The sequence below is a fragment of the Pogoniulus pusillus genome, chromosome 2 (genome assembly GCF_015220805.1).
Source record: "Pogoniulus pusillus isolate bPogPus1 chromosome 2, bPogPus1.pri, whole genome shotgun sequence".
Taxonomy (NCBI): Eukaryota; Metazoa; Chordata; class Aves; order Piciformes; family Lybiidae; genus Pogoniulus; species Pogoniulus pusillus.
Window position 1 is genome coordinate 32,393,639 of NC_087265.1, and position 16,827 is coordinate 32,410,465.

At 44.4% G+C, this 16,827-nt stretch overlaps 2 protein-coding genes across 7 annotated transcripts in view; both read right to left on the reverse strand.

The window, feature by feature from the left end:
* The window catches only part of AGAP1 (ArfGAP with GTPase domain, ankyrin repeat and PH domain 1), a 427,786-nt gene that overhangs the window by 333,425 nt on the left and 77,534 nt on the right, over positions 1 to 16,827 (reverse strand). The gene's annotated exons all lie outside the window — the stretch shown is intronic.
* LOC135187465 (uncharacterized) lies at positions 1,858 to 3,642 on the reverse strand. The gene has a single exon (XM_064166199.1). The coding sequence runs from the start codon at positions 3,208 to 3,210 to the stop codon at positions 1,858 to 1,860; it is 1,353 nt and encodes a 450-aa protein (XP_064022269.1). The 5' UTR covers positions 3,211 to 3,642.

Consider the following 16,827-nt stretch of genomic DNA (forward strand, 5'->3'; position numbering starts at 1 on the left):
GTCTTCCATAGAAAGTCCAAAGTCAAACAACTCATGCATATCACCAAACACACAAAACACCTATGGCACAAGGAAAACAAGTTTCAAGCAATAAAACTTTTTCCAACCAGTTACACAGGGGAATAAAGCTAATATCAAAAATCAAGATTCCACCTGTGTCTCCATGATTACTCCAAAACCTAGGCATAAGACTGTCAAGAGCATACCTGGCAAAAAACAAGACTTGTCTGAAGAGCACCTTATTCTAATCTTAAAATACTGAATACACATATCATGCTAACAATATCTCGTTAAAGCTTTCTTCCTAAGAAATGGTGTGAAAATAAACAGAACTTTGTTTAAGCTCAGCGTTCTGGACAGTCACCGCTAAGCAACAGCTGAAACTGCGCACAGACTTTTTTCTGATAGCAAAGGCCTTCACTGCACTTCTCAGGAGAGAAAGAGAAACCAGTAGGAGCACACCAGGCCTCTTAACCCGTTGCACAAGCTTGCGACACCACTACCAACCTGTAGCTGCATTCCTAGTGCTAGAATGCATTTTTTTCCTGGAAAACAAGACTTGAAGCTTGCTTTCACCAGATAAATTCGGTGCTAAAAGACGCAGGAAAAAACACTACAGAACGACTTAATGCTGTGTATCAACAGTTACTGATTAACTGAAATCTTCATCTTATCCAGGGCTGAAAAGAACTGTGTTACAAGTATATGACTGTATGCTGTTGAAAGAGAGTAATAGTTTAAGCATATTGGCACAGGACAGGCATAAATAGTTGCACGAAGTAACTCTCTGTTGTGGTTACCTTAAACTTTAACCAAGGTCAGACCACAATTTCCGTCAAGATTACTGTAAGCCCACATGAATGCTTCTACATCAGTAAAATACTACAATCCCCAGTTACTAGGTCTAAATATTTGGCTTTGCTCCTTGTGCCTCAAACTCTGGGCATACTCCACTCACAGCAGGACTTCTGGATCTATAACAGGCTGGTAGCACCATGAAGCATCTCCTCTCATTGCTTCCTCAAATAAACCATCCAGGCCCAAATCCACAACATCCTCTGATGCACCTGTGCCCTATACAGACCTTAATCTTTGTAACCAAGAATTGTACTTTTACAAAAACACCAACTTAAAGATCATTTGCCACTTTGATAAGCACTTAGTGCTCAAAGATTGCTGTAATTACAAGTTGAATATTTCATTACATAACTATTAAAGATTTGAACAGCACAGCTAGGAAGAAAGCACCCCATCTTACAATGAAGTTCCACAACCAGCATTACTGGTTTAACATGTCCCAGACATCCTTCCAGATCCTTAGAGAAAGCAGTTAGTCAGTCCTTGACTTCCATCCCACAGTATGGAGAATTTTCAAGTTTTTCTTGTATCCTATAGATTCATGAACCCCAGAATTACCAGTCTGGTTTCCAACTAGCATTAGCAACATTTTGGCTATACAGAACAATTCAAAGAGCACATCTTTTGTATTTTCAGAAAATATCTAACTCAGTTTAAGTTTTGACAGAAGAGATTTAGGATCTGTAATATTCATTCACTCACTCATTCCTCCAAAGCAAGCAGGCATCTTTCTGACCACTGTGTTAATGGATTACAGAAGGCTTTTTTTAAAGGAGAAACTCCCAGTGCTGTGCAGCACTGGGCCACCCAGTGACCTACATACAGCAGCACTGGAGTTCAGCTCCCACTCCATAATTAAATGTGAGGCAAATTACACTTGCCTCACTCAGCTGTCCTAGAATGCACAATCAATCCAGAGTGTCTCTTGGCTCAGGAGCTACTCAGCCTGGCCTGCTCTCATCAGAGCTGCCAGGTGATGCACCTGAGAAGAAAACACCATCACATGCTTAAAACCACGCCATACCTACTACTGCAGGCAACCCTCACGTATCCCAGTGCAGCATCTCCCTTCTCCTCACAAATATTATTTGATCCCGCTATCCCTCGCCACCGACACAGAGCTTTGCAGCAAATACACCACCCCCCCGAGACGGAACAAGGAAGGGCACCTTTGTGGGGGGACCCGTTGATGCTCTCGGAGCTAGACTGCATGTCCACGGTGGCTCTCCTGAGGCTGCTAAAGTATGCCCTTGACCTGGCGAAGCTGCTGCGTGGGGATCGCCCGTGGGGGCTGCCAAAGAGGGCGGTGGTGCCGTCCTTACGGGCGAAGATGCCGCTGAAGAAGCGCAGCAGTCGGTGCTCGTGGGCTACGGCGGCGGCAGGGCCCTCCCTCCCCAGCCGCTCGGAAAGCCGCTGCAGGTCGCTGTTATCCAGAGTTCGGTTCTTGCTCTTGCTCCGTTCCCAGCGCTCTAGCCGGGAGAGCGGGTCCGCCTGGCTCAGCACCTCGCCCACGTCCAGCGTGTTGCGCTTCTCGGGGGGGACACTGGGGACGGTGGCCAGTGGCGAGCCTTGCGCCCTGGCACCCTGGCCCGACGGCGGCCCGGGGAGACAGCCGGAGCTGCTGTGCCTCCGTACCCGGCTCAGCGCCCGCACCCGCAACACCTCCCCGCTGCCGCTGCCGCCGCTCCAGTGCCTGAAGCTGAAGCTCCGCCGCAGCAGGCCCGGCTGCCGCCGGGGACTATGCCCCAGCTCCTCCGCCTGCGGGGCCTCGCCCGAGCGGCCTGCCGACTGGTCGTGGGCCCCCAGATCCCCATCCTCCTCCTCGGGGGAGGTTGCGACTTCAGTCCGGCCGCAGGTGGCCGCCGGCTCCCCGCCGCTGCCGTCCGGGTCCGGGCTGTCCCGCAATCTCCCGAGGGTGAGCTCAGCAGCGAACGGATGCCCGGCTCTCCGCGGCACCTTGAGGCGGCCCAGTTCCAGCTGCCCGGTGCTGAGGGTCCTGAAGTTGCGAAATCCGCAGGGGCTGGGAGGAACTCTGTCCCGCTCCTCGCCTTCCTCCTCACCCTCCTCCTCCTCCACCAGTAGCAGCCCAGCTCTGGTGAGACTGGAAGAGCCCGGCGCCCGGCTCCCTCCACGGCGCCCGCGACGGGGCAGCTCCGGTCCGGGATGGCCGCTCTCTGGTCCCAGCAGCTCCTTCTTCACCATGGTCACGGAGATGCGGTAGACGGTTTTTCTCTGGGGGGTGCCTCGCTGCATCTTCTCCGGAGAGGAGGCGGCGGCGGCAGCCGGCGGGTCGCTGCTGTCCAGAAGATACATGTCTGTTCCCGCTGCTCTCCTCCCCTCAGGCGGCAGCATCCAGCCCGGGCATCGCAGCGTGCCCGCTGCAGGAGATGGAGGTGGTGAAGAGACCTGTTTTGCTGGAACACCGAATCGAAATGCCAAACCAGAAGCTACTGCAACCGAAATTTAATGTGCTTTTTTCCTTTTTAAAAAATCCTCCCGTGTCACACCCCGCTCCGGGAGTTACGACCCCGCTTCAGCGGCGGCAGCTCCGCTCCCTGCCGGCGCACGGCGTCCATGTAAGCACCATCCAGCCCCGCCAGCCCCTTCCGAAGAGACACAGAGGTGCGAGTTAAAGCCCTGCAGCAACCGCCTGCATCCTCCTGCGGATCCCGAAATGCATTGCTGGGGAGCAGCCCGGTCCGGCATTCAGGGGATTAGAGCAGCAGCAGTAACCCTCAATTTCATTGTTTACAGCGAAGCTGCACGTTTGCGGATCTCGCGTCCTTTTTCTCCACACACCCCCCCCCCCCCCCACTCCTCCGCCGGGTAAATCCGCTTAATGTCCGTCCTCAGGGCAGAGGAGAGGCGGGCGGCGGCAGCTTGGACGCCCGACCGCGCTAGAAAGAGCCCGTTCGGGAGGGAAACGGCCACGGTTCCCCAGCCCAGCGGCGGGAGCAGTAGCGCCCGGCCCTGGGCGGGCAGCGCGGCGCAGCGCTGGAGAGGGCGGGCGGGCAGGCAGCGCTGGGCCGCTGCAGCCGGGGCTCTCCCAAACGCCGGGATGGAGTCACGCCCGCCCAGGAGCGGGAGGAGAGCGGCGAGGCAGGATGCGCAGCTGAGGAGAGGCGGTGGGCTGCACCGGACACACCTGGAAGGAAGAGCACACCTTCCCGTACCAATCCTCCTGTCTACTCTCTGAAAGGGAGGGGCAGATGCCCTTCACCCGTCCCAGCCAACAGTCCCAAGATGAAGCCAAACCCAGACTCTGGCATGGCCTGTGCTCCCACTGAACTCAGAACAAGACTGAGACTAAGCTCCGTCTGCATCCTCTGGCATTCAGGAGATGGGGAAAGTCTAGGACAACACCAATTTCTCAGCCACACAGTAGCCCTGTCCTCAGAAATGGTGAGGACATATTTCAAATACTGGGTCTGGGCCCCTCATTACAAGGAGGACACTGAGGCACTGCAGCGTGTCCAGAGAAGGGAAACGAAGCTGGTGAAGGGTCTGGAGTGTAAGTCTGGTAAGGATTATCTGAGTGAACTGCATTTGTTTAAACTGAAAAGGAGGCTGTGAGAAGACCTCACTCTACGATTACCTGAAAGGAAAGTGTAGTAGGGTTCTGAAACGTGATAGGATAAGAGGAAATAGCCTCAAGCTGCACGAGGGGACATTAGGACTGGAACAGGCTGCCCAGGGAAGTGGTGGACTCACCATACCCAGAGGGATTTCATAAACATGGAGGTGTGACGGTGAAGGACAAGGCTGGACGTGGCAGCACTGGGTTAAGAGTTGATTCTGTGATTTTACATAAAATTACCCCTATCTAATTTTTTTTTCCTGCTGCCAGACAACTGTGATTGTCTTCAATAAACACATGTTAACCATGGCACTTTGCCTAATTAAAAAGCCCTATTACTGTATGGTTAGGAATACAAAATAAACCTGAGCTACCATATACTTCACAACTGCTGTTTTTAGTAGAACCTGTCTCTTCTACAGAGATGGAAGACAGTTTTATTGCGCACTCCTTCCACACAACGGGATATGCACACCTTACACACCCAGCTCTAGCAGTCCAGATCAGAGATACTGAAGAAATTAACAACTAATAGATGAATGCATTTGAAAAGTCATTAGTACATCACAATGAGCGACACCAGAGAGTAAGCAATACTGGGAAAAGGGTTTCTAGGTGCTGTTGATCCCATGGCTTTAAACAAGTCTTAAAAAAATTCAACTCAAAACTCAAGTATCAGCTGTCTTGTATACTCCTTCCAAGTTTATAGTCAAACATCTTTTACCAATGCCAGTGGAGTTCAAAACCTGAAAACATGTAAAAACGAAGAAGAGTGAAAATATAACAGACAAAACAGACAAAAGAATATCACAAAGCTGTCAAGGCAATTCACTCCCAGAAAGGCTTCAAAAATTGGACAGAAGAGAACAAAGACAAAAGCTTCTACTTGGGTGCCCCTCAGACAAGTACCAGATCAGGAGACATATGGTGTAAGACAGGACATACCCTCAGGAGCATTTCCAAGTGGGAGGTCATGTTTCACACCAGGTATTCCCAAGAATAAAGCATGCTTTAGGTTCCAGGTACTTTACACATTAATTTATTGATGACACCAGGATCCTGCAACACATGCTGCAGATCAATTCCCAGTTGGAACAAGGTGAACTCTCTTCTGCAGATATGTCAGATGCTGTTGTCTTTAACACTGAATAATTAACAATCATTACTCGTCTTTGCTCTGTTCACCACAAAACAGATTTGTACACGTATCTTCAACAGGTACCTGGATCAAGACCAGCCCTAGAGACCAAGTCTTAGGAATAGCCCAACATGGGCTGACACTGCAGTAACCTGAAAACAGTTTTCAGTTGCTCCAAAGTGCTTGTTTGTGACAGACAGAAGATTACTTTTTTTGCATTTTTCTGACATCCAAAATACCAATTCCAGTATATATTTCTAACAAGGAAGAGGGGAGGGAGAGGGGGGTAAAAGTCTAAATGAGAAATATAGAGGAACGGTTTAAATAAGAAATACACGCTTCACTAAATGCCAAATGCTTGAACTCACGGCAACAGTGTAGTGCACTGACACTTGCTGATCAGATCCCCCAGCCAAATCCGGGCCGCATTTTGCAGCACGCCTCCGGGAAAGCAGCCTCCTTACCCAGAGTGGAATCAACCATTTTTCATCCTCCCGGGATGACAGACCCCTTCAGAACCACCACTTTTAAGCGCAGACAAATAGCCGGCACATTCCTTTACCCCTCTCCAGAGTATCCCCTCCCCTCATCCCTGGGAAGCTTCCCTGGGAGCTCACCCACGCCCGGGCCGGCCCTGGGAGCCCGTGCTCTCATCTCCGTGCTCCAAACATGCCAGGTGGGGAAGTATTGCACCGCTCATCGGTTCAAGATGCTGAAACAGCTCTTCTACAAGTAGTAAGTCATATTCGGAGGTGGTTCAAGCTGACTGATCATCTGTTACCTCCCTGCAACTCTTTGTAAGACTTCTTGTAATGCAGCCCACCGTCACCTGCAGGTTCTGTCATCTCTCCTCACCACCAGGCTACACCGGCTTTAAGAAATGTAACTGGTGTTGTCCACACAATATGGGGTTAGCTCTGAGCAGAGAGGTAGTTCACAGATTAAGGGATTTCATGCTGAATGTTGCGTAAGAGCTTCAAAATCACCATGGAGGCCTCTGCCCCAAGGGGTTCTGCCTGCAGCCCACGCGAAGCATCACTTCACAGCGCCCAACTCGGTCGGGCTAAGATCCAGGCAGCCTGAGCAGCATCTCATTCCCTCCTGCCCAACAACCACTCCCGGCGTGCAATTAGCACAGATCCGGTCCCAGGACAGAAGTCCCTCGGGCCCTAGGACAAGAGCAGCCAGAAGCCACGGCAGCCAACCCAAACAAGTCATTTGGCTCAAAGCCTACACCGTGTGTCCTGAAGGGCCCTCGGCAGCAGCTCCCAGTTACCTTTTCTTCTGCAGGCAGCTGGAAGCACAGAGCACACTGCAGATAGACGATAAAGATGAGGCTTCTGAAAGGTTCATCCATGGGATCTGGTGATGCAGAAATATATTCCCCTAACTCATTATAATCCCACCTAACTCAAAGCATGCAAGTTGCTGTATTATTTTATGCCAAATACATGAAATACCCCTGAAGTATTGTGGTTGACGAAGTCCTGCTGTCCCCCCAAGATATTTGCACTGAAAACCAGGACAACGTAAACCCTCCATATAGTGTAGCTACTAAAAGGTCCTATTTGCTACTTCTCATCCTGTTCCTGAGGTTAAGCTTATCTACACTACTTTGAAGGCCTTTATCAACAACAAAGCCAAACCTAGTGCATGTTCAGAGGTAACAAAGTTTTGAACGTGGAATACTTTGTTTTTTTACACAAGACATTGGCTCATCTCAATGCTGTCAGCAAACAGCAAAACTCAGCCTAGTGACTTAAAATGCACAAACATGTCTCACTCAAGAGAAGCACTCCAAATTCAGTGATAAACTGCGGTGACAAAACACAACTATTTCCTTTAATCAACACAGTGAAACGGGAATGTCTAAAACACATCTTTAAAATGCTGCAAGCAATATTCAAGGGGAATTCTGCCTTGCACAGCCTGCTTTACTATAAAACCACAGTGCTGCAGTCACCACTGCATCTGCACTGAGACACTGCTTAAAAGAAGCCACAAATTAAAATACTTCAGATTAAAACCTAAGATGATCAGAAAGAGCAGAGGGAGCCCCATGAACACAGCATTCATTTCTTCCCTGTTCTCAAGTTGAGTTCCACACCATTGCTGACTGGGCCACCAGCACGCAGCACTAACTGCTGAATCTGAACAACTGCAGAGACAAACCATGCTGGGAGGAGAAGCATTATTACTCTCCCACAACTGTAAAGCTACTGTAAGCAACTAATGCTATTGGCATTGACTTTATAAAGCTAAGAATTCTTGTATCATTAAGAAGTGATGTAAAAGAGGCTTTGCATTTTCTCTTTGCACTGACAACTCTTTGCAAAAAGACTCCCAAATAATTTCTTATTCTTAATCCAAATTATTACTCAGTGCCTTACCTAAGTTTCATATACTGCCAATAGATTCAACACAATCACCACTTAAATGGAGAAGTACAGACAAGGAAAAACATACCCCTCACACACATGAGCATCTGAGCATTACAATTTCCATCTTAAACCAGCCTGGTCAGGTTAGCCTCTTCGGTTCGAGACTTTAGAGGTGTGCAATTCTTACAGTGTTTATATATCTACCTTTTTGCTTTTTTATTGTACAACTTTTAGTTAACCAAGTCTTTACTGCTTTCATTGTAACTTTATTTTAGGAAAAGCAGACAAAAAAATTTACATTTTTGCATACTGCAGGCTAAGTACTAGACACACAGTATCTATCATTCTAAATAGTTGTTCCTTCGACAAACTGAATATTGAAGACAAAAATTAGGTCATCTGAACAATTCTTACAGTTATTTAGACATGATTTCACTTTTCTTTGCTAGAGATACTGTGCTCCATCAGCTGTTTGTCATTACAGATCAGTGTTCAACCAGGAAACAAGACAAGGCATCTGGACGAGAACAACATTGTGCTGGAGGGTACCAGCAATTCAGAGCCCAAATTCAAGGTCTCTCTCAAGCCACAGGGTTTGCATTAAGCCACTGATCTGTGTTCTTCTGTCATGATGCACTTGTCCATTAAAACAGGCCTGAATTCACTGTAGGCAATTCTTCACCAAGATGAAGAATAGAGACATCTCAACAATACACAGTATAGGAGCTACTGCTGAGAAGTCAGCTATCAATAATGATCCTACTGTCAAGCACAATGAAATCACATTCCTGTCCTAAAAACACTGGATGCTGAGCAGGAAAGGGAGTAAGAGAATATGGAGTAAAATGCAACTCAGTCATTTGCCTTTCCCTCGCCAGGAAGAAAACAAAATATTTGCACCTCTGTAAGGGAAAACAAAAGTTGCAGCACACCTCTAACACTTAAACATGCCTCCTATCCCATGCAGAGATCTTGAGGGGGTGGTTACAGGATACCAGGCACCAGCTTCACCTGCCTAACAACTTTGAGAGAAGCCCATACAGAATGAACACTGAGCGCTCAAGAAGCTCTTAGATACACATACGAAAGTGCACTGAAAAGCTACAGATGTCCTTAGGCAAAGGTCTTAGCATGTGGACAGAAACCCTACCACCTGCAACACTGACTCCTCAGAAAACCTCAAAAGGCTTGTATTGCTGCTGCAGGAAGGTGATGTCTCTTACTGCCAGGGGGATAATATTTTTGCCATATGGGACAAGAAGTTTTTAATACTTTCCCTCTTAATTCCTAAGTGCAACTTTCAGTACTTCCTTTCACATAGGCCACACCTATTCTGTACTTCATACCTTACATGGCCCATGCCTCATAAGACTATATTATTATATATTATAAATACAATAATGAAATACCTTTTACTCATACCCATTTATTAAAGATGAGTAAAGGGGAAGGGAAAAGTGAAGAGTTAAATCAATTAGGTTTTTTTTTTACCATGAGACATACTGAAGATACTGTTCAGAAGAAATTCCCTTATTGGACAGTTCCAAGCAAATTACAAATTGCACAGAATTTCTCATTCTCAAGCGTGGCAGACTTAATCATTGAAATTTACTTAATAGAACAAAACTCTTTTTTAAAGGACAAAGCATAAAAAGTCTTCAGCTTTCTGTAAGACTAAGATTATTCTTTTGATTTCTTCCCTCAAGCTGCTGAAGCCATTAGTAAAATACAATGAATATATTTTGCCTATCCATCTGCTTCTCTGCAACTTAAAAACATGACACCTGACTGCAACTGGATTTCTATGGCACAAACCAGGGGTGTCTTATGTTGCCTTCTCACTAAACAGGTGCATAGAGGTCTGCAAGACTGATCTTCTTGTTTTAAAATCAAGGTTTTTTCAGATCACATCATCTGACAGTTGCAACCTTCTACTGCTATAGAACTTAACTGAAGCAGCAGAGCAGGGAAAAATAAAACTACAGAAACTTTCATTTTTGCATCATTAATACTTTAAGATGCTGAAGCATGTAGTGCCCCTCCTGATAGCTACATGATGAATCTTCAGAGTGATGTAGCTGCTCAGTGAATGTGGCACAATTAACTTTGTTTATAGTTCTGTCATTGCCACAAAGCCTTTGGTAAGAAATGGCCAATATTAAAACTGTCCCCACTTTGTCACAGCATTTTGGTGAGTGGATAGTAAAAGCTCGCATAGACTTGTCAGTAGGCCCCAGTAAAAGGCTGTATTTGAACCAGGCTACTGCATGCAAACAAACTCAATCACTACAGTATTTCATATGCAAATATTTGAGGTTAAAACTGAGGCATTAATGCTATAGCCCATCATTGCTGCTAGAAGGTCTCAGTGTTATCAAGGAGTTATCGGCAGTTCCACCTGCTCTTCCGAGGAAGGAACAAGTTATCACTCTCTAGGGTCCTGCAATCAACTTGCAAGACGATCCTGAAACTCGGCTTCTGCTTTGATCCAAGCTGCCAACATACATCGTGCATCCATCAGGATAACTTGATAAATATGACTTCTGCAAATTTCATTTGCTTCCAAGTAGGCTGCCAACATAACCTATATGACACCTGCTTGCTATTCTCTTCACCTTCTAAGACTGAACATCTCAGACACTGAAAAAGGGCAGCAAAGCACCCCAGGCAGATGTTCAGGAAAGGACTGGTGGGTACACCCTGAAAGGACTGTTCCTATCACTTGGCTGCCCTTTCAACTACTGACAAAGCTTCCAAGAATAAACTAGAAGATAACTCACCTTCCTATACATTCTGCATTCCCTTAATGGCCTGTTAAAAACAATCCAAGTTTGTATACTGAAGTGTTACTTCAGAAACTCATTTTCAATGCACAGCTAATAAGAATAAAAACCATGTTTGTCTCTAAGAAATAAGGCAAGGATTTACTGAAGCTTGCACTATTCTGGATACTACTCTTTCTGCTAAAAGGTAAGTGCTTTTTAACTAGCATACATTTCCTTTAACCCTCTTCTTGTGCATAACATTCTGACAGGCAGCATCAATATGCCATTCCAGTCCCTCAAACTTGGGATTACAAATTTAGCTTATTCTGTATGGTGTTTCAGTATGTCAAAACAAGAAGACTTCCAGATGCCTGCTAACTATACAGTGTTACTCATTTTTAAGGCAGGCTGCTTTTTACCTCACACTTGAAGAGATTGCAATGCTGTGAAGAAAAAAAAAATAGCAGAACTTAAGAAACCACTTTGACTGAAGTTTCATATCACAAATGTTGGGAGCACACGATTTTCTCATTAATGACAATCTAGTTGAGTACCTGAAGTCACATTACTATCTGCATGAAGCCCAGACAGGCATCTTAAGTGCCATGAACCCAAAGGCTTACAGTTTTATGAAGATATACTACTCTAGAAGCATGAACTTTAAACTGTAAGGAAGAGGGATAGGCTGTGGCATCTGTTATTGACACAACCATCTATTAACTGAGCAGCCTGAGAGCTAAAGGCTGCTCTTTTGACTGGTGACAAAAATGTTAACGTTTTTATCAGATATGCAACATTTCTCCACAAAATTAAGGGTTAGAACATGTAGCATACACTTGAGTTCAAATTTTTTAAACTGTAGACAAGCAAACCAAGGAAAATGACAGAAATAAAATAGGGAGTATAGTCTGGTCTCATCTATAAGCAGGTAACAAAGTCTCAACTAAGGGGTTTATACTGCAGGTATTATTATGGATACAGCTATTCCATACTCCCAAATTGAATATACAGAATAGTTTAGGCTGGAAAAGGTCTTTAAGATCATCAAGTCCAACCACTAACTATCAAGTCTGCTGCTAAACTATGTCTCTAAGCACCACATCCACACATCTTTTAGATACGTCCATGGATGATGACTCCAACACTTCCTTGAGCAGTCTGTTCCAGAGCATGACAACCCTTTTGGTGAAAAAGCTTTTCCTAACATCCAACATAAATCCTCCGACACAACCTGAGGCTGTTTACTCTAGTCCTCTCACTTGCTACTTAGGAGAAGTGAGAAGAGAGGCTTATGGTACAGCACCAACCTCATTTCCTTTTCAACTTCAGAAGTGCTCACAGCTCCAAACCTCCAGCTACTGTCTTCAATAAGCCTTCTATATATCACAGAAGACTTGCACTAAAAGTCTGCTTAATGCCATTCTGTAACTAAACAAACAACATCTGCAAAAACTTTGCTAGAACTTTTTAAAACTTATGTTTTCAAACATGTAGCACAGTAATAAAGCTAATGTAGTGTGAAATCAACTGCAGTAGCAGTGCTTTTCAGCCATCCTGGAGCTAAGAAGCAAAAATGGTTTAGCAAATACAAAGACCCTGGTTTGGGGCAAGTACTTGTCTGAATAAGTACACAGAATCCAAGGAGCACTAAAATACATAAGATTGGGAGGGGGGGGGGGAGGACAAAAGGAACTATGCAAATCAGAAAACCTAAGCAGGTTCAATTCCTACACAGCTTGCAGAGGTCTTTATTTGCCCAGCAGCTACATCTGCACTCCTACCTTTAGCTGTACAGCTATGTCACTTTTACAGCCCTAGCCTGGTTCTGCCTTTATAAACTACAATGAACATGCTTTTCTCTTGTCCATCACAGTCCTTTTCCTTTGTCTTCATCATGTTACACAACATTAGTATGAATATTTGTGTCAAGTACAGGGTAACTTACATTTCAGTCTGCAGTGTGTTCCATGCACAGCCAACCAAAGAATGAAAGGGAGGAAGAAGAGACGAGAAGGCCAGAACTAGACTAGAAAATTATTCTTAAGAAATCTATCCAATGACAAATAATAGTTGCTTCTATGTACACACTGGTTAAGTCACGGGGGGGAGGAAAAAAAGGCAAGACACAGGAAGTTTAAAGACGAGGCAAAAAAAAAAAGAAGGCAAATCCTCACACTAAAGCTCTGGCTAACTTTGTCTGGTACAGGGACATCCACCAGTACAGGAACATCACATCCATGCTCTTCCTGACCCCACTCTACCAAGAAGCTGCTGCCAGACTGGGAGCTGACAATGCTTAGCACTGCATCAATGGCTGCAGTCACCAGCAGTGAGCCTTTTACCACTACCTCAGCATATGCAGCACTCGGGTGAGCACCAGGTACAGGAACACACAGTCCACTGCTCTCCTCTATCAGTCTTCTCAACAGTGCAGCAAGGTTATAGGTGAGAAACAAATCATGTTACAAGCATCTGCATGTGGTGTAATAATCTCCTAAGACACAACAGATCACTGAGATAGATTTTTACCCCAACTCTTCAGAGGGATGGATTCTGCACACCTTTTTAACCATTTAAACATCACAGGGTGGGATATTTTCACACCAGTTACATTGAAAGCACAATAAGGCTAGAGAGTCAAAGAAACTGAAGGGGCTTGGCTGTTCTCTTCTAGATTTTCAGGACTGCAGTAGTGATGGGTGGCAGGAGGCAGAGACCTGCAACACCAGTTTCTGTCACCTGGAAAGTGTTATTGAATACTGGCACTCCAGTATTTTACTGGCTTTGTATGTTCTACCTGTATTTAAGTAACAGACACAGGCATTACTCAAACATGAGACTGAAACCTAAAGAACAGTATTTTCTATTCATGAAAGATGTATCTTAGAGTAATATTTAAAATCCACTTGTCTCAATGCAGTAGGAGATATCTCTATTACTATCTCCCTTTCAGATACACCATTGCACACATTGCTGGTAAGAAACATACAACAAACAATTTGGCTATTATCTGAAGACCTACCAAACAGTTTTTAATGTAGAAGACTCATCTTTTACCACTAAAGATGTGCCTGAAACAGAAGCACTTGTTAACTCAGAGACCATCAGCAAACACAGCTCTGTCTATTTTGATTAGACCAGTTCTGAAAGGAAAAGCCAATTCGTGAAGCCAGCCCTTTCACCATACAAAAGATTAACCATGCCATTTCCTTCCTGTCCTCCACTTCTGCTTTTGTCCTCCCCCATTCATCACAGAATCACAGAAACATCCAGGTTGGAAAAGACCCTCAGGATCACTATGTCCAACCTATAACCCTACTCTGTAAGACTGACCTTAAACCATATCCCTAAGCACCACATCCAAGTGGTTCCATGCTATTTCATTAACGTGATAAGAAACTCCCATCATTTTCTAACACACACCCCCCAAAAAAGGGGGTGGAGGGGGGAAGAGGGGAGCTGGAAAATTCACTTCCTTGCTTTTGCTGTTTTATTTCCAAAGTTAAGCAAGCCCAGCTGCTCAGGAAATACCATTGTAATGAACACATTATTGAACATGGAAGAATCAATCGAGGTTTCTGTCAAAAATTTCACATGCTGCAAACAGGCCAGCAAACAAATGGCTCTTATGAAATACTTCTCAGCCATCTTTAACAACTTCATCTTCCAAAAAAAAAAATATTCAGGCAGATGATCAAAATTATTTAGGAAAAAAAATAGTAATAATCCCACAAATGCAATTGGAGAAGGAAGCCAAGTGCTACTCTCCATTACTAACACCTGACACAACACTACTGTTTTCTAGGTGTTGCACTCACCCCAGACTAAATGGAGAAAAAAATCATTGGCAAAAATTGCCTCCTTTCAAACAGCAAAGCCTACACATCTTGTGACTAGTCTCATCTCAGATTTTTTCAACTGACACATTTGTTGACAACACACAAAAGGCATTAACTATTTTAAAGGGCAACTTCAGCCTACTTGCTTATAAATATTTCAATACTATGGGGGTTTCTCTTACTCAGCTGACAGTGATGAACAATTCTATGATGCCAAAGTTCCTACAGCTGCTAAAGGCTCTTCACTACAGCTATGATGAAGAAATTTCCCCAAACACCTGTAAATTTTGCAATTCAATACAAATACTTTCATCAGTCTTAAGAAGAGACCATTAAGGGGTAGTGGATACTACATCTACAGCTGACAGCAAGCAAGGAAGCAGAACAGGATTTCTCTTGGAGGTTCACAAAGCACAAAAAGCATCAAGGAAAAAAAAAATCAGCTAGATATTGAAAGAAAAAAAAAAAAACACACACACTACCAAAACCACTCAAACCCAAAAAACAACACACCAAGAAAAAAAGCCACATCAAACAGCACACTTGATCACAGCAGCTGTAGATCAGAACAGAGTATTGAGAAGTTGTGAAGCCTCCATGTTCCAAGGTGGCTCTGTTTTTCATAGGGTCTAGCTAGACTTAGGAACTCCAGAGGTCCCTTTCAACAGCTCCCATTCTGTGACTGAAATACTAGGTTTCACATGTCCCTGTATAACATATTGGCCTGCTTATGTTTTTGCTTGTGATTTTTGTAATGCTGTGCCACTCTGAGGTGGTAAACATCTCTAGCAAGTCTGTTCCCTCCTTGCATGAGCAGATGGAATGCAATTGCCTATTCAGCTCTTTTATTGAAGCAAATCATTGGGATTCTTACTGACTTCCCCAAAAGAGCCTTTTAGTGGCATTCAAAATCATACAGTTCAGATCTTCCAACACAAAGGAGGGTACTATGAAACAGAAGCTGTTGCAAATTACATGTTCCTCCATTACTAAGCTGAAACAAAATTGTTAGGCTTTTCTATTTCTTTCCCAACTACGTCGACTTTACCACGGTATCCTAGAACTAAGTTCCATGAGATGGTATTTCATTTGACAGGAAGTGAAGCTTTACATTTGCTTGGCATCTGATTTGTGTGCAGGTAGTAACAACTGTTCCCAGGAAAGGTGCCACCTCTTTCAAAACTCTGGACTTCCACAAGACAAAAAGAAAATCTATTGCTTATGAAAAATGAACCACTGACCCACAGGGTAGAGAAAAGCACCCTCAAGCACTTCACTTTTTTTCCCTCTCTTCTCTTCTCACCCCAGAAATGAGAAGACAGAAAATTGTTTATGGTAATAAAAGAATACCAAAGCCTTTTCTGCCCTCTACTCCTCCATGGATGCCCAAAATATGTTGCTTACAGAGTTTTTTACAAGTTATAACACTAACCTCACACCAACATAGGCATAGAAAGCCTTTAAACTGCACTAGACACGCATGTTTCCTTCAGTTGCTCAGGAAATGTTAAACTATCCTAGAATTCACAGATACAGGCAAATTAGCAGCTGACAGGCTTTTTTCTTTCTGCAGAACAAGTATTTAAAAGCACATACATCTTTTCTATGCACAGGAGGTGTACTTTAAGAACAGCTTATAAAAGGATGATTTCTATACATATTCTAATATATTTGAACCCCTTAAAATACAGTAAGTGCCAAGTCACTACATGGACTATTGAAAAGCCTCACAATATGCAGGGTCTCTCACAGATCTGGATAAAGAGAGTCAAATAATCCTATGAACACAGGTAGGGCTTCATTATTCTGCAACTTGAGATGCTGAGAAAACACTTTTTCTGCTATTATTAGTGCATTGGTGTTTAGGAGTGAAATGCTAATTTCAAGGGAGATCCAGAACACTACAGTAATGAGATAAACACTACTGAAACACCATCAAACACACACATATTAATCCACAGACAATCTTACATAATGATTTGCTGTCATGTCAGAAAGCCACCTTGGACTGACAAGCACACCTGCCAATAAGGGATAACAAATGCCTAGGTTATCACAACTCAGAAGTTATTTCCTAAAGATGAGTAACAAAGAAGCACTGTTCAGAGAAATTCTCCTCTATGATTTCACTCTAGCAGAGAGATTGTGTTTAACACTGCAGAATATCTTTGCTTTCACCCACAAACACTTATTTTTATCAGTGGTACCACAAAGAGAGCTTAACAGATGCACAGGCCCTTGGATACTTCAGCACAAACTTCACCAACTA

What these genes read in the sequence shown, in the direction of transcription:
- LOC135187465 (XM_064166199.1), bottom strand. Translation starts at nt 3,210, where the DNA reads ATGCTGCCGCCTGAGGGGAGGAGAGCAGCGGGAACAGACATGTATCTT.